This window comes from Mauremys mutica, chromosome 11 (assembly GCF_020497125.1).
Source record: "Mauremys mutica isolate MM-2020 ecotype Southern chromosome 11, ASM2049712v1, whole genome shotgun sequence".
NCBI classification, from domain to species: domain Eukaryota; kingdom Metazoa; phylum Chordata; order Testudines; family Geoemydidae; genus Mauremys; species Mauremys mutica.
Window position 1 is genome coordinate 52,451,001 of NC_059082.1, and position 24,331 is coordinate 52,475,331.

The 24,331-nt window shown below is 46.2% G+C and overlaps 1 protein-coding gene across 1 annotated transcript in view; it reads right to left on the minus strand.

Moving 5' to 3' along the window:
* The window catches only part of NLRC3 (NLR family CARD domain containing 3), a 77,855-nt gene that overhangs the window by 47,350 nt on the left and 6,174 nt on the right, over positions 1-24,331 (minus strand). The window contains exons 2-3 of the mRNA XM_044978792.1: positions 4,181-4,358; positions 1,889-2,149 (exon numbers count right to left, since the gene is read on the minus strand). Coding sequence (XP_044834727.1) covers positions 1,889-2,149; positions 4,181-4,187 — 268 coding nt within the window. The 5' untranslated portion in view covers positions 4,188-4,358. The remainder of the gene's footprint in view (positions 1-1,888; positions 2,150-4,180; positions 4,359-24,331) is intronic.

The following is a 24,331-nucleotide window of genomic DNA, read 5'->3' on the forward strand; positions in this document are numbered from 1 at the left end:
TTAGCCGCAGCCCTATACTGAGGGCAGTGCACCCTTTCATTGTACAGTATTTGTAATGTAATATGACCCAAGACATTTTCTAATGGTCTGGCCATGCACACTGAGCCCCAGGCCTGTCTTGGGGCCAGTGTGGAGCTGCACCACCCCAGATGGGGCTCCTAAACCAGACATAATCCCTCCTGCAGCTCTCAGGCACACAGATAGAACAGGCCTGCTCCTGAAGGGGCTGCAGCATGCTCATCCTGTGTATCTAGACAGCCCTGCTGCCTGGGACAGGGTCCAGGTCCTGACATGGCCTCCTCCCCAACTCCACCCATGGGCCATAGCACACAGGGGCGGCTCTAGGAATTGCGCCGCCCCAAGCAGGGCGGCACACCGCGGGGGGCGCTCTAGCGGTCGCCGGTCCTGCGGCTCCGGTGGACCTCCCGCAGACGTGCCTGCGGAGGGTCTGCTCGTCCCGCGGATCCGGTGGACCTCCTGCAGGCACGCCTGCGGATGCTCCACCGAAGCCGCGGGACCAGCGGACCGTCTGTAGGCACGTCTGCGGGAGGTCCACTGGAGCCGCCTGCCTCCCTCCCGCGGCACGCCGCCCCAAGCACGCGCTTGGCGCGCTGGGGTCTGGAGCCGGCCCTGATAGCACACCTGGGGGCAGGAGGAGAGAGCAGTCCTTTCCCATGGGGGAGTGTAGGGGCTGAGCTCCGCCACCATGCTGGGGGTGCAGAGACGCTCCCTGCAGCCTCCCCAGTCCCACAGACTCATAACACATGTAGGACAGACAGATCAAGCAGACCGCAGCCTGGCAGCCTTGCCTCCTGTGGTGAGGAATTACCAAACTGGGCCATGTACACTCCAGTCTCTCCCCCTGCTCCCAGAAACAAGCATTTCAGCAACATTTCACCCAAGTTCTTTTTCCTTATTCTATCTTCTAACCCGTTCCTGGTCAGACAAGATGACCCCTCTCCCTCAGAGCCAGTTAAATAATGGGTTTTTAACTGCCACGGCTGCCAGCCCCACTTGGGACCCGAGTCGAGCTGACTGACTGAGCTCTCTCTGTCTCCTACATCACTATCAGCAATGGCTGCTGCTTCTCTTGATGCTGCTTGAGGCAGCAGAGGGTAACAACTTGTTCTGTGTAGCCACATTGGCTCTAAGATGCTAAAACTTGTTTTTCCAGTAAAACGGGCAGCTAAGGTGTACCATCCTGTAGCCCCGTCCATCTCAGAGGATCCAAACGTGCTTTACAAACTTAACAAGCAAAACTATTGAGATCACCTTGCCACCCACTGAAATGCAGCTACCTCTTGAGTACAACACAGCCACAATTCATGTATGAACTGGAAAAGTGGGTAAACAGCGAGGTGGCAAAATTTGCAGATGACACAAAGGGATCTCAAAAAACTGGATGACTGGGCAACTAAATGGCAGATGAAATTCAATGTTGATAAATGCAAAGTAATGCACATTGGAAAACTTAATCCCAACTAGAGATACAAAATGATGGGGTCTAAGTTAGCTGTTACCTCTCAAGAAAGAGATCTTGGGGGTCACTGTGGATAGTTTTCTGAAAACATCCACTCAATGTGCAGCAGCAGTCAAAACAGCTAATAGAATATTGGGAACCATTAGGGAAGGGATAGATAATAAGACAGAAAAGATCATGTTGCCTCTATATAAATCCATAGCACACCCACAACTTGAATACTGTGTGCAGATCTGGTTGCCCCATCTCAAAAAAGATCTACTGGAATTGGAAAAGGTACAGAAAGGGCAGGGGTGGTGTCCCTCACTTGTTTGCCAGAAGCTGGGAATGGGTGACAGGGGATGGATCACTTGATGATTATGTTCTGTTCAATCACACAGACAGAAGACAATGAACAGCATCTCCTACCATAGACGGTGATGTGGAGATAGAGCTGGGCGTTGGTTGTCTCTATGTAAGTCTGCAGGGACTGAGAGGCATAGCTGCCCTTCCCAGCCAGAAGATCCATGACTGCCTTCACCTGCTCCGACAGGGAGCTCACCTCCTGAACCTGGCCTGCCTCCTCAGCACTGAGGAGATCCAGCTTCCTCATGTAGCAGATGATCTCTTCCAGGAACTGCGGCGAGATGGACCTCACCAGCTGCTTCCGATAGCGGTTGATCCAAACCCCTGTGAGGAAGAGTGGGGGGTGATGAGTATGAGGAGTCACTGACAATATCTGGATTTTCTATGTGCTGAGGATGCATTGCTCAGTGGTGACAGGAGACGGAAGGGTGATAGGCAGGTTTCTTGGAGATCACACAACTGTGGCAAGGCGCTGCTTGGACAAGGCAGTCTCTGTATAGACTCTGCACTATAATGAACAGAACATGCTGCCCAGAAAGGAAATACATAAGGAGATAAAACTGAAACTGACTAGGTCTGTCCAAACAAAACTCTAGGCTGAAGCCATCGAGCGCCAGTGAGAGAATCCCAAACCAAGTCCAGCACCAGCTGAGCTACTAAGTTCCTGCTCCATTATTTCTGCTTCACCCATTAGAAGAAAAATTCCAAATACAAATGCATTGGTCGCAATCACGCCTCTTTCTCAAAGGGAGAAAGGTTTAGTGGACAATCTTGAGAAACACAAATGCTTCCCAACGGGGCTGTGTAAATCAGTTTCAGCCAATGTGAGCTTTCACCAAAAACTCATGTCAAACTCAAACTATTTCTGGACATTTCTGCATAGCCTGGATTGGGCCAAAAGCCAAAATACAGCTGCTTAATTTGTGCCATGGCTGAGCCCTGGCACCTCTAGGCTTGGCAGTTCAGAGCCCCGGCACCTTTTGGCTTGCTGTATCAGTTATGAAAGTAAAAAAATTGCTTGAGCCCTGGCACCTCTTTCATTACAAAGTAAGCATCGCAAAATACCATAAGAAAGATCATTCTGGGAAGCTATCATCCCTAGTGAAAAAGTGAAGCACCAGAAATCTTACCAGAAAGTCTTATCTTCCCGGAATTTCCACCTCCATTTAAAAACTCTGATCAACTTGAGATATGCCTCCCAGTCTGAATGACACCTCCATAAATGTAGAGGTTGTCCTTCATTGCTTTACAATTCCCATGGCTGTTGTAAAGACAAGGAGGGAGAGGCAATATCTTTTATTGGACTGACTTCTGTTGGTGAGAGAGACCATTCGAGTTACACAGAGCTCTTCTTCACATCTGGGAAAGGTACGACATCACAAACATGGCCGTTGTCACATTTCTGATTGGTTAAGTTGGACAGTCACATGTATTCACCTCTCTGGCCACGTTCTGAACATCTTCTTATTTAAACTGGACTTGGTGTTAGGGAACACGGGGCTCATTTGGGTATTTGGTTATGTTAGGAGAGGAAATGACACCTAAGCTAAGTCCCTCAGGAACCAGCCTATTAGAAAGGGGCTCTGCAGGTGGCAGCTTCAACATCAGAAGATTTTATAGCAACATACTTGTGTCTTTTTGTGGTCATTAATCCCCACCCCTCATCCTATGCACTGCATGATACTGTGTAGGCCGGCTACGATGAATGGAACAAAGGTGGTGAGAGAATGTATCCCATATATCCCAGCACAATACTGGTAACTCTGGTCCAGCCTTTGAGGAGTTAAAAATCATGCATCTCACTTTTCAAAAGAGAAGGTAGGAAGGATTCGTCTGCACTTAAAACACTACAGTGGCACAGCCGTGCTTCAGTGTAGACACTACTTACACTAACAGGAAGGGGTCTCCAGTCACTGTAGTTAGTCCACCTCCCTAAGAGGAGATAGCTAGGTCAACAGAGGAATTCTGCCATCAACCTAGCGCTGTCTACATAGGGACTTAGGTCAGCTTAACACCCCCACTCAGAGGTGTGGATTTTTCACATCCTGACCGAAGTAGTTAAACCAACCTAATTTTCTAGTGTAGATCAGGCTGGAAACCCTTCCCCTCGCAGCCTCGTCTTTTCCTCTCACAGTATGGAACACAAACAGGTCATCATTGAAAATGACCCCTTCACACCAAGGAAATCTCATCAGAGAAAGCTCCCCACCTTTTCCCAGGAGTCAGAAAGCAAGTTACCTTTTGGCTCACAACAGCAACCCCTGGCAGCTGCCACCAGTGGCAACCCAAAGACAAACGTCTGCTGAGAGAGAGCCTCAATCATTATGCACACTAGCCGTTCACGTCCCTGCTCACCTTCCATCAGGGGGTTCCAGTGGCATTAGAAGCCTTCTTTCCGACTACAGCGTGACAACTGGCAGGCAGACCCCACTGCCTTCCCATCGACTCTGCCCGTTGTCCTCTCAGGCCGGGGCCCCAGTGCGGGCACAGCATTCACGGCTCACTCTGCGACCGTTAGCCTTTTTCCATGTTTCTGAGGGAGGGAGAAGAAAAGCATCAGTAGCAGGATGGGAGCCAGCACCACTCAAAACCTGACCCACAGGTGCATTTCCTCACAGCCTGTTGGGAAAACATGAGGGGAGGAACCTTTAACGACAGGAAAGGTTACCCTGCCATGGTGACATGAGCCACTTCCGGCTGAGACAAGCTTTTGCAGCTACCAGGAGAATGTCCTGCACTAGAGCCAGTGAGGCTGCTGACTGAAAGTGTGGTACTCTACTGAAAGCTTACAATGAAAGCCCCTCCCAGAGCGACTGCCAGAGACTGAGCAGGCTGCAAACCACTGAAATTCTCATTCACAGTCATGCCACAGCTCGGGGCCCCAGTCCAAGACCCAGGCCAGGATGCTGCTGCCCAGATCCATGATCCTCACGGTACTAAGAGCTAGATATCAATCTGTCTATGCGCCGCTAGGATCAATGCTCCCTGTGTTATGGAGCTGGATCCTGAGACATTATGCCAGGATGCTGGTACATCACGGTCTGAATGCACAGACTGCCTATGCCAGCTTTCAGTGCCTATGCCATAGCGCCAGTGCCAAGACCACTGTGCCAATGCCTTTCTTGGCTAGACCAGTGACGCCAGTTCTCAATGCCACCTGCCGCGTGCCCCCCAAGTGTCTGCGTGAAAATCTAAGCCAAGCCCCCTAGGGACTGCTGGGTGGGGATTTGACTCTGGTTTGGAAAGGAAGATGCAAAGCCAAAAGAAAACACACAGCTGCAAGGGGCCTCGTTCAGTTTTGAGCAGGTCTAATCAGAGCCCAGAACCTCTGCCCCAGCTTTGTTAATTAGCAACAATTTCAGAGCTCTGTACTCACTCTGTTTTAAACTGCACAAATTAATCATGCTCCAAGTAGGCTAACGAGCGCCCACCTACTCCTCCTCATTTCAGTGCTACAGTATTGCTGCCTAATTGCTTCGCTTTGTGAAAATGGCCACTGAATTCAGTAGCTTCCTGTGCCGCGAGCAGTGGGAGGGAAGGATCGCTTAGAAGAGGAAAATGTCTGGTTTGAGAAGCCAAAGAAAACCAGGCCCCTTTTGATCCATGTGGAGGGGGGTCTCTGCACATGCATCTCCCCACCCCCAGGTGGAAACTGGCACAGGGGGGTCAGCTGCCTTCAGAGCTATGTTCGCCTGTCTGCTGGGCTTGCATGCAGCCAGGCTGGGAGCCAGAGGTGTTCCAACCAGAGGCTGCATTGCATTTGCACACATCCCCCTCCCTAGGGAGGGATCCCCACTTCCAGGGGGTTCCTGGAGACACGCAGACCCAAGGGAGCCCTTCGCAGAGCAGGTCCAATGGCACAGCCTTGCCAGGGAGCAGGGCTAAATCTTCCTCTCTTCTGGTGGGTGGCAAACCCAACCCTTCCCACGGAGGCGTGCAAAAGAAACTCTCTGAAGGGAACTTGTGGAGGGTCATGCTCCCATGTGGTTAAGATCTGGCCCTTTGTGAGGCTGCCTTTGCAGACATTGCTACTAGTTCTCATGCCAGGAGCTGAGAGATAGGGCTATTCCACCAGGAACAGCAGAGGGTTCTGCCTCTCAAACGAGTGCCCGCTTTCCCCTCCCCCCCAGGAGCTGTGCAGATGTTGGGAAATCTGCAGAGGGCAGGGACATCCACCCAAAAGCCTTGTCCCTGTACAATGGCTCCCAGTCCCGCTTTGTCCCCTGGGGCCTTCATCAGCATTCTGGAAGGGTCTCTCCTGTGGGCTTTGGCCCCAGACCATCTCCAGAGGGTCACAGGCACAGCATTGAGGTTGGCAAGAGGACAATGCCTCCTCCAGAGACAACCCTGAGCACAAACCATCATGCACCCCAGAGAGCCACCGTGAAGGGGCTTCCATTGAGTCAGGAGAAGGGGAGAGATGTTCTTCTGGAGGTTCTGCCTTGGGGCTGGGATTAACTGGATCCCCATTCCCTCTGCACACGGAAGGGGAGGGTACAATATAGCACAACAACAACTTTAAATAAGAACCCTACATAGGGAGCGTCCCCACCCCATTGCTTGGAGCACGGCACAACAGAACCAACCCAAATACAACACAGTCAAACACCAGTGCCAGAAGGAGTGCGGCAGTGAGCGTCCCGGCCCGACTTCTCAGCTCCACCCGGGTCAGGGAAGCACAGAGCTCAGTTACTCACCCGAACCGAATGAAAAACAAGTTGAAATCAGCAAGAAACGTTTCCATTTTATCAACACGCAAGGTTTCAATCAACCCCCACTGTGACAGGGTCCCACTGCGCCCACCCTTTATGTGCAGCCCCTCAGAGACCTTTCCTGCCGTTTATTTGCAGGGATTCACTTGCCTGCCTTTCAGTGCCGTCAGAGTATTTACAGTATTACCCAGCTTTACTCCCCCTTCTCCAACAAGCAGGGTTGGGGGAGCATCTTCTCTCAGAGCATTCCCTTTTGACAGAGCATTCTCTCACAGCATTCCCTTTTAGCCTTTTCTTTTATCTCTCTCTCCTGCATCCTCCCCCTCCACCTCCCCTTCCCTTCCTTCCCATGCTCTTTTATCTAGTCTCGGTGTTACTGAACTCATTCGCTACTCCCACCCCAATCAGATCCCATAATCAGGAATTCCTCTCCTTAACCAGGCCCTCCCCGGGGGGACGCATGGGTTAAACAGTGACCAGAGTGCTGCATCAGTGGCTGATTCCCAGCACTCTGTCACCACCACCCCTCCTCCCGCCCCCACACAAATCAGAATTTTATTTCACAGGAGATTTGGAACATTTTTGGTTTTGTTCCAATTCTGAACAAAAAATGGGTTGAAATCGCAGACTTTTCCTTGAAACAGCAAATCCAGTTCTCCCAGCTCTATTCTCGCCCTTTTGAGCTATACTGGATCTGTCTGTTTGGGGGTTTACAGTGGTTTGAATTTGGCCTCATGCCTCGGACATGTTTTGAGGGTTTGCCCATCACCTCTTCAAGGAGTTTTATTGGTGGCCTAAGAGCTACTTATTTTTTTCTCAGTGGCTGATGAGTTGTCTCATCTCGTATTTCTTTTTGCCCTCAAGCCATTGACTTGTGCAATTAGGATACATGATCAAATTAAGGACAGTCCAGCGAGTCAGCCGTTCTCTGGCTAAACCGCCCTCCTTGCGGCTGTCCTGTTAGATCTAACCAGGCTGCGAAGTTCAACTCAGTCACTGGGTTTTCCTTCTTCTCTGGGTAGACGCTAACCAGGCTACAATCAGAAGCTCTTCTGCTGCATGCAGTGCTTGTGCCTCATCTCTTTTTATCTTCCGCTCCTGGAAAACCGAAATGGATTGAGTCCGGCCACTGATTGTGGATGACTGACTGTGATACCACAGATTATTTACCCACAGGCCATGCTGTGATTTCCCAGACCTGGTGCTACTCTAAAAATGTAATATTCTCTCTGGGAAAACTATCAGCCTCACATTAGCAGAATTAAATGAATTCCATCTGCAGGGGTGGGAGGGAATAAACAACATCAGACATTTTTTCTAATTCCACTACAGCCCTGGGATATTCTGTTGCATGTTGGGATATTCTAGGGTTGCATTCCTCTAATGGCAGTAAGGTAAATTGTTCCACTGGTTAATTACTCTCGCTGTTAAAAATTTACACCTTATTTCCTGTCTGAATTTGTCTAGCTTCAACTTTCAGCCATTGGCTCATGTTAGACTCTTCTCTGACAGATCGAAGAGCCCGTTATTGAATATTTGTTCCCCATGTCGCTGTGTATAGACTGTGATCAAGTCTCCCCTGAACCTTTTCTTTATTAAGCTAACTAGACTGAGCTCCTTGAGTCTCTCTCTAGAAGGCAGCTTTTCTAATCCTTTAATCATCTTGTGGCTCTTCTCTGATTTATGAACATCCTTCTCGAATTGTAGACACCAGAACTGGACACAGGATTCCAGCAGTAGTCACAGAGGTGAAAACCTCTCTCCTCGTACTCAAGATTCCCATTTATGCATCCCAGGATCACAATAGCCGTTTTGGCCACAGCATCTTACTGGGAGCTGATTATCCACCATAACCCCCAAATCTATTTCAGAGTCACTGCTTCCCAGGATAGTCCCCCATTCTGTAAGTGTGGCCTGCATTCTTTGTTCCTAGATGTATACACTGATATTTAGCATAAAATTCCTCCTTTACCTGTCAAGGGTTAAGAAGCTTAAATAACTGGTTGGCACCTAACCAAAAAAAACCAATAAGGGGAAAAGATACTTTTAAATCTGCGGGGGAAGGATTTTGCTTTGTGCTCTGTGTTGTTGTTCTTTCTGAGACAAAGAGAAAGACCAAACAAGTAATCCAGCTTCTACTGAAATGCTACATTGAATATTACAGAAATAGTAAATAATAGCAAAAAAATGTGTTAAATTATATTTTGTTTGTTTTAGCTTGTGAAATTTCCCTATCCTAAGAGGAAGGTTTATTCCTGTTTTTTGTAACTTTAAAGTTTTGCCTAGAGGGGAATCCTCTGTGTTTTAAATCTTATTACCCTGTAAAATTACCTTCCATCCTAATTTTACAGAGGTGCTTCTTTTACTTTTTTCTTTATAATAAAGTTCTTTATTGAAGAATCAGATTGGGTTTTAGTGTCCTAAAAACCAAAGGGTCTGGTTTGTGCTCACCTTGGTTACCTATTTGGTTGGTATATTATTTTCCAGCCTCCCCAGAAAAGGGGGTGAAGTGGCTTGGGGGGAATATTTTGGGAAAACAGAAACTCCAAGTGGTCCTTTTCCTGAATCTTTTTCTAACTCACTTGGTGGTGGCAGCGATACCATCCCAGGGCAAGAAATTTGTGCCTTGGGGAAGTTTTTAACCTAAGCTGGTATAATATAAGCTTAGGGGGTCTTTCACATGGATCCCCACATCTGTACCCAGGAGTTCAGAGTGGGGACGGAACCCTAACACCATATTAAAATTAACATTGTTTGCTTGTGTCCAGTCTACCAAGTGATCCAGATTGCTCTGTAGTGGTTACCTGTCCTCTTCATTATTTACCATTCCCTCAATTTTTGTGTCATCTGGAAACTTTGGGTGATGATTTTATGTTTTCTTCCAGGTCATTAATAAAAATGTTAACTAGAGTAAGGCCAAGAACCAATCCCTGCAGGACTTCAATAGAAACATGCATTCAATGATTATTCCCCAGTTACAGTTACATTTTGACACCTATCAGTTAGCCATCTTTTAATCCATTTAATGTGTGACAATTTTATATCTTTCTAATCTTTTAATCAAATGTAATTTGGTACTGAGTCAAACATCTTACAGAAGTCTAAGTATATTACATCAACACTATTACCATTATCACTTAAACTTATAATCTCATCAAAAAAGGCATAGTGTTAGTTTCACAAGACCTGTTTCTCATAAACCCATGTTGATTGACATTAATTATATTACCCTCTTTTAGTCCTTATTAATGGATTCCTGTATCAGCCACTCCATTATGTACCCCAGGATCGATGTCAGACTGACAGGGCTATAATTCCCAGGTCATCCCACTTACCTTTTTTAAATACCAGCACAATATTAGCTTTCTTCCAGTCCTTTGGAACATCCCCAGGTTTCCAATACTTATTGAAAACCAGCATTAATGGCCCAACAAGTTCAGCCAGCTCTTTTAAAAGTCTTGGATGCAAGTTACCTGGACCTCCTGATTTTAAAATGTCTAACTTCAACAACTGCTGTTTAACATCCTCTTGAGATACAAGAGGAAGGGAAAGAGTGTTATCATATGATGACATCATCTGTTTTTCCCAAATACAGAACAGAAATATTTGTTGAACACTTCTGTCTTTTCTTAATTGTTATTGATAATCCTACCGTTTTCTTCTAGTAATGGACCAATTCCATTGTTAGGATTTTTTTGGTCCTAATATACTTTTTTTTAAAACTTCTTTTTATTGTCTTTAACTCTGCTGGCAATGGTTTTCTCTTTGTGTCCCTTTGCTTCCCTTATCAATGTTCTACAATATCTAACATCTGATGTATATTCATGACTATCAATTTAACATAAGAACATAAGAATGGCCATACCGGGTCAGACCAAAGGTCCATCTAGCCCAGTATCTGTCTACCGACAGTGGCCAATGCCAGGTGCCCCAGAGGGAGTAAACCTAACAGGCAATGATCAAGTGATCTCTCTCCCCCATCCATCTCCATCCTCTGACAAACAGAGGCTAGGGACACCATTCCTTACCCATTCTGGCTAATAGCCATTTATGGACTTAACCACCATGAATTTATCCAGTTCTCTTTTAAATTTTCCCTTTCTTTATTTGTTATATATTATTATTTTTATTTTTCATAGCTGCCTTCTCTTCCCCTCTAAATCAGGTCCATTTTTTAACCAGTACAGCCTTCTTCCTTGTGGGACTATGCCTTTTGGGGCATCTAGTAAGGTGTTCTTAAACAATTCCTATTTATCATTCACATTTTTCTGATTAAATTCTCCCCCCAAGCTGATCTGGCTCATAACTGTTTTCATGTTTGTGAAAATGGCCCTTTTAAAATGCCAAATATGTACATCACTGGTCTGGACTTTATTTTGTTCACACATTATAAATGTGATCAAGTCATGATGACTTGTACCTAAGTGGCAGTTCCCTGCTGAGGCGCACAAGAGGAAAGCAAAAGGTCCTTGCACAGTCTTCTCCCACATTCTCACCCAACCAGGTGTGACGAAGTGGGAATGTTCTTGATGGGGAAGTGCCCAGGCAGAGCGTACAAGGTTAAGTAAGAGGTTAAGGTGAGTCAATGAGGGAGTTGGGAAGAGAACCCAGATTTCCAGAGATCATAGTGCATTGCCAGAGCAAGCTGTTAGAGCCAGGAAAGTGCAGCCCCAAAGTATTCATGAATATTCATCCAACTGAAATCTACCAGTTTGCTTTCTTGGTATTTGCAGGTGGCGTTAGTTATTAAGCCAACATCAACTCCACTGGGATGTTCAGTCGACACTATGTTCTGTTATTCTCTTCATGTCACAGAAGACAGGAACAGCTAGACAAGACAGAGGCAGCTCTTAACTAAGTGCTTCCTCTATGGATGCATTCCTTCGGATGCCTAGTAGAACTGAGCAAGAATTTTGTGAAAAATTCCAAATTTTGTTGTGGTTCCATAATGGAAGAAAAAAATCTTAGAATTTTTCACTAAATGGCTGCATGACTCCCCGGCTGCCTGGCCAGCAACCTGCCCATCTATCTTCCAGGATGGCAGCCAGGCAGAGAACCAGCTGCCCAGCTCCCTGGCAAGTCAGCAGCCTTGGAGAGCCCTGGGTCTGGGAAAAGTTCTCCTGGCGGGCTGCTCTGGAGCTAGGGACCTTGGGAGCCTGGGCTCTGAGGATCTGGGCAGGCAAACTGGGAGGAAACCAGGCAGGTTTAGAAACCTACGCAGGGGCTCTGCTGGAAATCTGTTTCATTTGTCGGAATTTTGTTAAAAATCGATACATTCCCACAGAATGTTTACATTTTGACAAATCAGCCCTTTCCAATGAAAAAGTGTTCCCTCCGAAAATCCCCACTGACTTTAATGCCAATCCCTGAATGGCGCTTTGATTCTACGTGACAATTAAATAAATACCAATCAACAGAGTGTCATTAATGAGACTATTTGAACATTCCTAGTTATTGAAGCTAAACCTCACTTACAGGGCTACTTTGGCATTCCAGTGCTTCAACTGAGAGACTGGCCCCATCCACGATACTGGATCCAAAACCCATCCATGACAGTACTCATGGGCACACATTCATGGATCAAATATCCATGCACCTTTTTCCCTTTGGGAATATCAAATTCAGATCCAGTTCACAATCCAGGCATCAGGACTTGGATCAGAACATCCTGACCCTAAGGAAATGCAGATTTGGATCCAATTCCAGATCCAAACTTTGTTACTGGAGCCAATTTCCACTTAAATTATGTAAATGTGTCAGCCTGGTCATAAAATAAAGACTTTGGGAGTGTCTAAACCTGAGGAATAGTTCCAGAGCAGTTTGGTGCCAGAGCAAAGATGTAATTGTCCTGTAATACATTTTTATACCTCAGTGATCCTCCCCAGGAAGGACTCATTTTTCTTTCTTACTGAGTGGTTGATGCCTGGCCTGAAGGCTCTTCCTGCACCCAGACTGCAGCATCAGTGCAGCATGCAATTGTTCGTGCAGGCCGCCCGCCCAAGGATTGAGAAAAGACCCACAGTCAGCACAGCACTTGGAGCAGCACAGAGCGTTTATTGGTCTATGGCAGGGGCGGCTAAACTGTGGCTCGTGAGCCACATGCGGCTCTTTTACCATTAAAGTGCAGCTCGCAGAGCCCCCCAAGCCTCCCTCATTCTACACCTACCAGACTGGGGGCGGGGAGAGCTTGGGACCTCTGCCTTGCAGTGGGGTGGTGCAGTAGGGGCTTCTGCCCAGCAGAAAGGGGGGTCTTGGGGATTCTGCCCAGTGGGGAGGGGGGTTTTGGGACTTCAGCCCCATGGGTTGCACCTGCCAGGGCTCAGGGCTTCAGCATGAGCGGTGCTGAAGCCCCGAGCCCAGTCAGGTGCCTCCCACAGGGTCCAGCATGCCCTGTTCTGTTTTAAACTTTGAACTATATGTTACCAAAGTCATCAGAAAAGACACACGATTATTTTCTCTCTCTTCTGAGTCAAGAGTTCCTGCAAATACCACAGACGCAGAACGGTATTGCTCAGCTCCAAAACCATATACAATGGGTAGATTATCAAACAGCTCAGGCACGCAACTGCACTGTTATCGCATTTGCACACTTAAACTGGGCAGCTGTACAGGCCAATAGCTAATTAAACACATTTGTACAAATCATAACCTATTGAGCATGCACAGTAATTATGTGCTTAATTTCAGTGCACAGTTGGATGCTTCCAATGTCTGGAAATCTGGCCTGCTTTGCTGTTTTAGAGTTAATGGTTGTCTGCTTAAAGCTACACAATGTAGATTTTTATGAAACCAAATATAAGTCAGAAGCCACAAGACAGGAAAGAAATAGCCACTGAAATGTAGTTTCTCCCCCAGAAGCACACGGGAATAATCCCACCAACCCTCCAAACCTGCTTGCAAGTTGGGTTTGGGGTGCCTGTGTCACTCATCACAACAAGCTTCTCCAAAGCCCCCTGGTTAGGAGCACTTCACTGTGGCACCTCCAGAAGCACAGTATCTTTTTTCACCATCCTGGGGCATTGGTTCAATACAAAGGCGTAGCCATGGTTGGCCATGAGTGGGCCATGGCCCACCCAATCAGCACCCAAGCCTACTCTGATCAGCGCCTCCGTGTATGCCAAGTTTAAGTCAATTTACTAATGTGCAATATAAATGATTTGCTGTGGGTCAGTCCTGTAGTCAGTGCCTGCCCACCGTTAAGTTGGGGACCAACCACATTTCCATTCCTAATTATGCCACTGGCTCAACAGCTGCTCAGAGGGAAGCATGAGGGCCTACAAAGCCCTAGGTTTCCCCTGATGACTCTCAGATCCAGCCTGATCTGGCCTGACCTTATTTAAGTTGTGAGATGGGATGAAATAGCAGTTGGAAGCAGTTTGACTGGAGGCTGAGGTGGGAAGAGCTCCCGAACGTTGGGGAATCCTGGCTGCTGGTCAATCATCAAGGGCGGAGGATGACTGCTGAAAATCTGCAGAATGTCAGCGCTTGAAGTTCCTGCTGAGCGTGTTGGCTCCTCCCTGCCACTGGACACACACACTGCAGCGGTGGCGGCCTTTCAGCCACCCTTTGGCTGGCCAGGGAATGACACTGTCTCTGCTCAGGCGCAGACCCCACCCCTGTGACCCACACGTTCACCTCCTCCAGCTGTAGCTGAGGACGCATGTGACTGCCCCTGAGCAGCAGAAGCGCATGCAGCAACTACTGGACAAGTCTGACCCTGACTATGTTCAGGCCTACATGCACGACTCTCCTCTTTGAGGAGATGCTCAGCCAGTAGAGACATCTTCCCAGGACTAACCCACAGTGGTGGAGACTGAAAGCAAAGTAGATGAAAAGAAGGAGGAAGAAAAAAAGCTACAAACACTTTGATGTGTACATGGGGAACAGCAGAGGCTGTGGTAATATGACCGTGTAGGGCATTGTCAGTGCTATTGTATGTTGTTGTAGAGAGCTTAGATACCACAGTGGCACACAACTTGAATACTGTGTGCTCAAAAAAGATCTAACAGAATTGGAGGAGGTACAGAGAAGGGCAACAAAAATTATTAGGAGGATGGAACAGCTTCTATACAAGGAGAGTTTAACAAAAGTGGGACTGTTCAGCTTGGAAAAGAGATGACAAAGGGGGGATATGACAGAGGTCTATAAAATCGTGAGTGGTGTAGGGAAAAAGTGTTATTTACTCCTTCTCATAAACACAAGCACCAGGGGTCACCAATGAAATCAACAGGCAGCAGGTTTAAAACAAACTAAAGGAAGTACTTTTTCACATAGCACAGTCAACCTGTGGAACTCGTTGCCAGGGGATGTTGTGAAGGCCAAAAGAAGAACTGGATTCAAAAGAAGAACTGGATAAGTTAATTGAGGACAGGTCTGTCAATGGCTATTAGCCAAGATGGGCAGGGATGCAACCCCATACTCTGGGTGTCCTAAGCCTCTAACTGCCAGAAGCTGAGAATGGACAACAGGGGATGGATCCTTCGGTAATTGCCATGTTCTGTTCATTCCCTTTGAAGCACCTGGCATTGGCCACTGTTAGAAGACAGGATACTGGGCTAGACAGACCATTGGTCTGGTCCAGTATGGCCATTCTTATTTTCTTAAGCAGGGATAGAAAAAGATAGAAACTTTGTTGGTACAGCATGCATTTTTCCCATCCACAACCAGTAACATTTGGTCGACTGGCTACTGGATAGAAGCTGATTTGGAGATGGAAAGTGTCTTAAAAACCAGGTCACAGCTAATGCAGAGTTCCAGTGGAGCCCAGAGCTGTGTCATGCATCAGTTAAAACAAGTGACGGATTTCAGGTTTTTTAATGGCCCCCCAAGCAAACTCTATCAGCTCCACCAAGGAGACACTGTTCACTTTATGCCCTGCAGTCCTCCAACACTTTAAAAGGAAGACAGCATTACACACAAGAAATAAGGCTAAAGATAGCGGCATCATTAATCATCAGGATGTCAGTGCAGCCTTCCAAGAAAGGCAAAGGCATGACCAGGTGGTAACTCAAGAGCTGTACATCTCCAGCTGCAGTTCTCCACTGGTGCCAGGAGGTCATACTCCTTAGCAACCCGCCTACCAGCATCTCTTGGACTTAGGCCAGTTCCATACTAGAAAATTAGGTCAGCATAACAACGTTGCTCAGGGGTGAGAAAAATCCACACCCCAGATGTCAACTAAACTACACTGCTAAGTCCCTGTGTAGACAGCGCTAAGTCGACAGAAGAATTCTCCCATCAACCTAGCTACCAATTCTCGGGGAGGTGGATTAACTACAGCGATGGGAGAACCCTTCCCATCGGCACAGGTAGCGTCTACACTGAGGCACTACAGCTGTGCCACATAGTATTTCACGTGTAGACAAGCCCTTAGAGATCTTCAATCCTAAGAGCTCAATTCTGCCACCCTTACTCAGGTGGAATCCTTCCGAGCCAAGGAGCCCCAGTGAAATCAATATTCATGCTCAGTAAGGATGGCAGAATTGACTCCAAAGAGATGTTTGTAAAGGAATACATGATAACAATTCAGATGAAGTATCAGAGGGGTAGCCGTGTTAGTCTGGTTCTGTAGAAGCAGCAAAGAATCCTGTGGCACCTTATAGACTAACAGACGTTTTGCAGCATGAGCTTTCGTGGGTGAATACCCAGCTTGCATCCGAAGAAGTGGGTATTCACCCACGAAAGCTCATGCTGCAAAACGTCTGTTAGTCTATAAGGTGCCACAGGATTCTTTGCTGCTAATTCAAATGAAGGTAACCATGGAATACAAAGGTCACCACTGAGGGATTTAACACACACTATAACTAGGACCTGTCCTCTGGTGTCTGTGCCTTGTCGTGGTGGGACAGCTTGCGTGCTCTAACGATCCCCAGAGTCTGTGTAGGTGGGGGCTTTTTGCTCCTGGTAGGTTAAACCATGCTGGATTGGTCTGTGGGGGCCAGACAAAACAGACACCCTGGTCCTCCAGGTTGAGGGTTAGGCACAGGGCTAACAACCCTGTCCCATAAAAAACAAAATATGTTCCGGAAACAGCGATGGAGAAATTGACCATTATTGAGTGTGATGGCCTTCAGGAGTCAATGACCTGTATGACTGTCAGTGGTGAAAGCTGAAAGGAAGCCACTGGCATGAAGACTGAAGTGCTCAACACCAAGACAAAAACCAAATTTGGTTTTTGGAACCTACGGACAATGTACGAAACAGGGAAGTTAACTCAGGTCACAGCAGAGATGAGACATTACAGCTTACACATCCCAGTTGTCAGCGAGAGCAGATGGACAGAATCAACAAGATTAACAACAGCCTCAGGAGAAACTTTGCTGTTTTCTGGATGGGATGATGGACAACACCATGAGGGTTTTGGCATCCTTTTGAAGAAGAGAGTGGAACATTCTCTGCTTGAATGGAAATCCATCAGCAGCAGACTTATGAGAGCCAGACTGAAAGGGAAACATAATAATATCACCCTGATTCAGTGCTATGCTCCAACAAATGACAGTGATGAAGAAGTAAATTTTTACACTACAGGAGTTAGAGAGAGTACCACACCACGACCTAACTATCGTCATGGGAGACCTGAATGCCAAGATCGGTAAGGACAACACAAACAACGACAGAGCAATGGGAAGATATGGGCGTGGCACCATGAATGAAAATGGAGAAAGGCTTGTTGATTTCTGTAATATGAATGACCTAGTCATCGGCACAACCCTATTTGAACATCATGAAATTCACAAGCTGACATAGTGTTCTCCAAATGGCAGAGATAAGAACCAGATTGACCATATCATGATCAATGGCAAATGGCAACGCTCACTGACAGATGTGAAAGTGAGAAGGGGTGCAGATGTTGGCAGTGACCACCACCTTGTGACAGCCTCCATTAAGCTAAAACTGAGACGTTTGGGTCCACCAAACAAAGGACATAGATGTTATGATATTGACAAGCTAAAGTCCCTTGAAATACAGAAAGCCTTTGTTCTGCAGTTAAAGAACAGGTTTCAGGCACTTGCAGACCTTGATGGAGAGGAGGGGAATGCAGATGAGGAGATCAACAAGAAGTGGGACAAAGTAACAGCAATTTATAAACAGAGCAGTGAAGCCTGTCTAGGCTACAGGCAGAAGAGAAGGAAGGAATGGATTACACCCAGCACATGGAACATCATAGAAACCAGACGAGCCTTGAAGAAAAAGGGTTTAGACACAAAATCCCAGAAGCAAAAGAACAAATACCACGAGCAGTATAGCAAGGCACACCAGGAGGTCAAACACCTCATGAGCACAGACAAATGGCATTATATTGATAATCGGGCAACACAAGCAGAGGATGCAGCTGCTCATGAACAAGGAACTGTCTACAAAATGATGCAGCTTATCAGCGGTAAACGGCAGATACCAACAAACACTCTCATCAGGAACAAACAAGGCCACCTACTAACAACCAAAAAAGAACAAGAAATGCGCTGGACAGAGCTTTTCAAAGAATTGCTGAACAGGGAGCTACCTAAAGAGGAAGCAAACATCCAGAAGAAGATCTTGATATCAACACAGACACCCCAACTAAGGAAGAGATCATTCAAGCCATCAAATCCTTAAAAAATGGGAAAGCTCCTGGCAAGGATAACTTGAATGCAGAATTGTTCAAGGTAAATCCTAAATTAGCAGCATCTATCCTGGCTCCTCTATTTACATCAGTCTGGGAAACGGAAAAAGTGCCAGATGAGTGGACCAATGGGGTTATAGTGAAGATACCAAAGAAATAAACTCTCAGTGATTGTAATAACAGGCGTGGTATCAACCGTTTATCTGTGCCAAGCAAAGTATTGTGTGAGATCATAGTCCAGCGTATATCAGAGGCAGTTGATAGTGTTCTCAGAAAAGAGCAAACTGGCTTTCAGAAAGGGCCTAGATGCACAGATCAGATCTTCATTCTACGAAACATAATAGAACAATGCTTAGAATGGCAATGGCAACTGTACATAAATTTCATAGACTTTGAGAAAGCTTTTGATAGCATTCACAGGACCAGCCTATGGCGCATTCTGCAGGCATATGGATTCCTTTCCATATAATCAACGTCATCAAAAGCTTCTATTTCAACTTTACATGCAGTGTTGATCACAGTGAACTCAGTTTTGAAGTCAAACCAGGAGTACATCAGGGGTGTGTCATGTCTGCAGTCCTCTTCAACACTGCCGTTGACTCGGTAATGCAATGTACAACAGAAGACACGCCAAGAGGCATTAAATGGACACTCTTCTCATCCCCTGAAGACCTGGACTTCGCAGATGATGTTGTTCTCCTATCACATACCCAACACCATATACAAGAAAAACAACTTGACTCAACACATTCAGCCAGCAAATTGGACTGAAAATCAACCATAGATATCATAACCGCTAATATTGCTTCACCATCACTAGTATGGATACAGGATTATGTTTCACCAATGTAGAAACATTCACATACTTGGGTAGCACCATCAGCCAGGATGGTGGAACAAGCCAAGACATCCGGAACAAACTCAATAAAGCCAGGAACACCTTCAGGAGCTTAAATATAGTCTGGAAATCATCAAAATACAACACCAAAACCAAACTCAAGATTTATCAGAGCTGCTTATTTTCTATACTACTTAATAGTGCAGAATGCTAGGAATGAGAAAGTATGACATGTCCAAACTGTCTTCATTCCATACAATCTGCCTCAGAAAAATCCTCTGTATTTTTTGGCCCAGAACAATCTCAAAAAAAGATCTATTAACACAGTGCAGCCAAGAGGATCTGAGCACCATCATTGCCAGGAGGCGTTGAAGATGGATCAGTCATGTGCGTTGAATGGAAAATGTAATATCACCAGAGTAGCAATAAGATGGACACCTGAAGGCAAGCGAAAACGAGGCCACTCAAAAACAACATGGTGAAGAGCTGTGGAAGCTGAGCTGAAAAACCTGAGGCACAGCTGGGAAGCTACTGAAAGACTTGCCAGAAACAAACAGGAGTGGAGGAGCATCGTCATTGCCGTAAACGCCAGAGGCATAACAGGAACATGATGATGATGATAAGCAGGACATTTCCATTTTCAATGTTTTCTCACTGTCAGCATCCAAGTGCCTGGGCTGCTCTCAGAGCACCAGTGCAAGGAGCTGAGTTGTGTACCTCCTGGTTGAACGATGCACCATACATTTTCACCAGGAGCTCTCTCTTTCAAAACACAAGATAACACAATTTACCTTCATTGCATGCACTCTGTTCACAAGATGGGAACACTACACTACCTTACAGTATAGGAAGCCATTCCCTGTGCCATTCCGATGGACGCATTTGGATTGGAACAAAGCTCTGGTGGGTATCAATACAGCCTGGAGTTTTCTAGATAAGTCACAGTAACTGTTTTCCACGTGTGGAATAAAACTGAGGACTTGACCACTTTTAAGTGTTACATTCCCATAGCTCTTCCTTCCAGTACAGACATTGGAGTTAATGTCCTGGCCAAAGACCAGTTCAGAAAAGTACATTTTGTTCCTTTAAGCCAGGAGCACAGGAATTTCTAAATCTGATTAGACAAGTAGGCTATATAGCCCAGTACCTTGTCTCTGACATGGGCTAGTCAGAGAAGAACAGGCAGGAAACCCCATGATGGAATATAGCCTTCCTATAGGGGAAGCTTCTTCCTAACCTTCATCAGTTAGTTGTCTGCTTGTGACCTGGAGAATGAAGGTTTATTTACAGCATGCTCCCGATTATCCAAATAGCAGGGGGGATGTGGATTTTATTCAGATAATTGGGAGCTCAGATAATCAAGAGGCAGGAGCTGTTCAGCAATGGGCTCATCCTCCTGGGGTCTCTGCTCTATTAATCGAACCTGCTCATTATCCAAATCCCTTCCTTGTTCCCCAGCATGAGACATGTCCTGTGCATTGTGTAGCTCAGAAGTAGGCAACCTATGGCACGTGTGCCGAAGGCGGCACGCAAGCTGATTTTCAGTGGCACTCACAGTGCCTGGCCCTGGCCACCGGTCTGGGGGGCTTTGCATTTTAATTTAGTTTTAAATGAAGCTTCTTAAACATTTTAAAAACCTTATTTACTTTACATACAACAATAGTTTAGTTCTATGTTATAGACTTAGAGAAAGAGACCGTCTAAAAATGTTTAAATGTATTACCGGCACACAAAACCTTAAATTAGAGTGAATAAATGAAGACTCGGCACACCACTTCTGAAAGATTGCCGACCCCTGATATAGCTCATACTGGGGAACAAGGAAGGGATTTGGACAATGCAGAGGTTTGGGGAATAGGGTTTTGGATAAACAGGAGTATTCTGTAGAGTCATGAAAAATATTTACTCTAATGTAACTCAGTGTTTTCCATAGTTTTTATATTATAGTGAATATTAGGTATTAGCATATAATATAATGCCCATATAAAGGTCTAATTCTTGCCCTTTAATTCCTATTAATAGGCGTCAGACCGTTCTTCTTCTTCAGTTCCTGCCCTACACCGTTGTACTGTAAAAGGGTTAGTACCTTCTGCTCCAGGGGCAGCATTTCCGTAGTGAAAAGGGGATTCCAACTGAAGTTTGCAGAGCCCTGTGTGATCTTTAACTGGAAGGGGTGGATAAATGTCAGCCATTAATAACATTTGCACAAGGGGACGCAGTCCAAGCTTATTAAGGGCAGACAGTTAAACCAGGGTCAGAACATTGGAATTATTCCCTTTGCTGTATCACGACATCAGAGTCCCATGAGACATAATGCTCCATGGCACAGTAGTTAGTCAGGATTTGATACCATGCTCAAAACCTACTTCCTGTTTTACCAGTGACCTGGTATTGACTTAACCTGAAAAGGAGGATGGGAGGTGGTCCACAATTTTCCACTTAGCTCTTATCAGCTGCATGGCCATTTTTGTCCAGTGGATGTCAAAACCCAGTTCATCTCTTGCTATCCCATCTCCGGGGTAGAGAGGAGTTGATTTCTGTTGTAGGACCTTATCAGAGTGAAGCTAACAGCTGGCATTCTAGCTCCTCTGAGCTCCAGCCTAGCAATTGTTTTAGGGGACTCAGGGCCAGACTATGGCTGGACCCTGGGCCTCTGTCAGGGTGCAGCAGGCAGATGGAAGAAGTCTACTTCGTTGGGGCCCACGCTGCAGGGACAATCGCAATTGCAGCTCCATGCTCTCTGGTCATAAAGGGGAGCAGAGCAGAAAGGGTGTCCCAGAGCTCCAGGAGACATTGTCTGTCTCCCGCAGCTGCCGCCTGGGTGGTAGCATTTCACAAAGCCTTCAGCACAGGACCTTCATTTAATGCCACACTCTAGACTAAATGTGTACTTATACCCTGACTCTATAGACAGGACATCAGAGGGTTTCATAGTGATCATCTCTCAATGATTCCCCAGCGCCATACCCAAGTGTTGACATCAGTAGGGACCCAGGAATAAATTCTCCTGTGTTTGTTGCTCTCCCCACTACAGTCTGAGCCAAATTCTCCACTCAGCTACAGGCTTTCAACTCCACTCACTTCCCCCTGGGATCTGAAGCCAACCTGGGTTCTTTTGCCTCACAAATTAGTTAGCGATTTGATGTGTAAGCCAGGCTAGAGTCCAGCTTCTTGTCCCAGAGCCATGTTGGCTCTCCAAAGCGAACTGGAGTGAAAGGATCTGTCTACACCACAAAAAAAAGATACGTTCTTAACTCAGGTTAGCTAACTCGGGTTAAAACAGCAGTGAAGACACAGCAAATCAGCTTTTAACTCGGGTTTGTAGCTCATTCAAGCCTATAGGGAAACCAAATTGCTATGTCTTCACTGCTATTTCAACCTGTGTTCTTAACTTGGGTTAGTAAACACATCTTTTTTTGCAGTGTAGACATACCCCAAAGCAGTATACACTTACTTTTGCCACTAAAGTCAGTAGATCTGACTCTGAATATACAGAGGGTTTGCTTCTGACCTCACATTGCTGTGAAGTGCTGCATGCTGGAGCAGAGCGGATTGAAATCTTCATTGTATAAACATTATTGGGCAAAATTTGCCCTTTTTCCTGCTTACAAATCATTTGAGAATTAGCAGTTGCTGAATTGCTTATGAAAACAAATTTCCTTCCCTTTAGGTGTTCGCAGACTGGTTTCCTTAGACTGTCCTGAATTCACGGTTCGGACTGCCACCTTTTGGCAAAAAAATAGGGACACATTCACTGTAACATGAACATTTTATGCAACTTATTTAATGAATCTATTTGTATATTTGCAAATAATCAGCATAGAACCCTAAACTTTAGCTTTAAAATTATTGGATGGGTTTAGCGCTGGTGAAAAGTGTTGGGCTGGTGACTAAAGCCCTCGGTTTATCTACAAGCCAGCCACATGGCCAGCCAACACACATTGCCCTGCCAGCATGCCTTCATCCTGACCGGGGGGCGGGGCTTTCTCTAGGGGTGACAGAAGTAGTTCAGTCTCTATGGCCCATGCGGTAGTTCACCTCTGATGAATCTGCCAATTAGTCATGGGCGTTGCATGAACCCCTCCCGTTTGGGGAGACTAGCCTCCTGCCCTGCCCCTTTCGCCTGAGGCTCTGCCCCCACTCCATCCCCCCACTCTCACCCACTGGGGCCAGAGAAGCCCTGAGCCCCCCATCACAGCCCACGGTGGAGATCATTAGCGGAGGTTTGCAGAGGCTTAGCCTCCCGCAGCTTCCTTCATGTGGCACCCAGGCAATTAGTACAAAGTCTCAGAGCTAGATTGTAATGTGGGAGCTTGAACGGAGAAACACGAAACCCACCTCAAATAGAAGACATCAAACATCCATCAGATGGGGACAACTCGCAATCCTGGCTAAACTGGATTAGAGTCCAACTGGTGGCCTACACATGAAAGGCTCTGGAGCCCATTAGCCACACTCAGGGACTGGATGTCTCAGGGTAAGTGCTAACTTACAGGGGAGTTCAACAACTATATATTACATATCAAACAATCTGCCTATGTTTAAAAAAATAAAGTTGCAAAGTCAAGTACTAACAACATTTAGGCAATGGCAGAATTAAGTTTGCCCATGCAACCATAACTCTTCCCCCTTGTGTGTCAATGCATTAGGAAACAGCCTTTCATTGCATGATCCATACTAGTTTTTTCCTCATTTTTTCAGCCGAGTTTGAACCCAAGACTTTGAGATTCACAGCACAGACCTCGACCACTTGAGCAAAAGGAGTAAACCCACAATGAAAGAAAGCCATTAATGTATACACGCCCCTAGAAAGAGCCACGGCACCCAACTTGTCAGTGGGTCTTCAAAGCAGGAACATAATGAATGGCAATGAATGAATGGGTCAGGAATAGTCTTGTTCACATGAGGCTATGGCTGTTCATACAAAGAGCAGCCAAACCCCAAACACTCCTGAAAACAAAAGACTATTTGCATGAATGTTCTTGAACACTCAATGGAATTGAGGGGCAGGAACATGTTTGCATCAAGCAGCCATTCCAGACTGGGTGCTCCCAGACATTCATTTGTGCAGGGTAGGACCAGCAATAATAATGAATTATTTTGTTCCTTGTGATTATGCCACAACTTTAAGGCACAAAAACATGGCATAACAATCCCCATGAAACGTATTCACTCACTTTACCAGTTTATTGCTACATTGCAACTACACAGTGGTGGAAACCTACCCCTTTCATGCTGTCAGAGGAGTTGGACCTGTACCAGCACTGACAGCCTCAGAGAATGAGTGAAATCTCATTCCCAATCCCACACATCTAGTGTCCTTTTCTAGCACTATTAATGTTTTATACTGACCA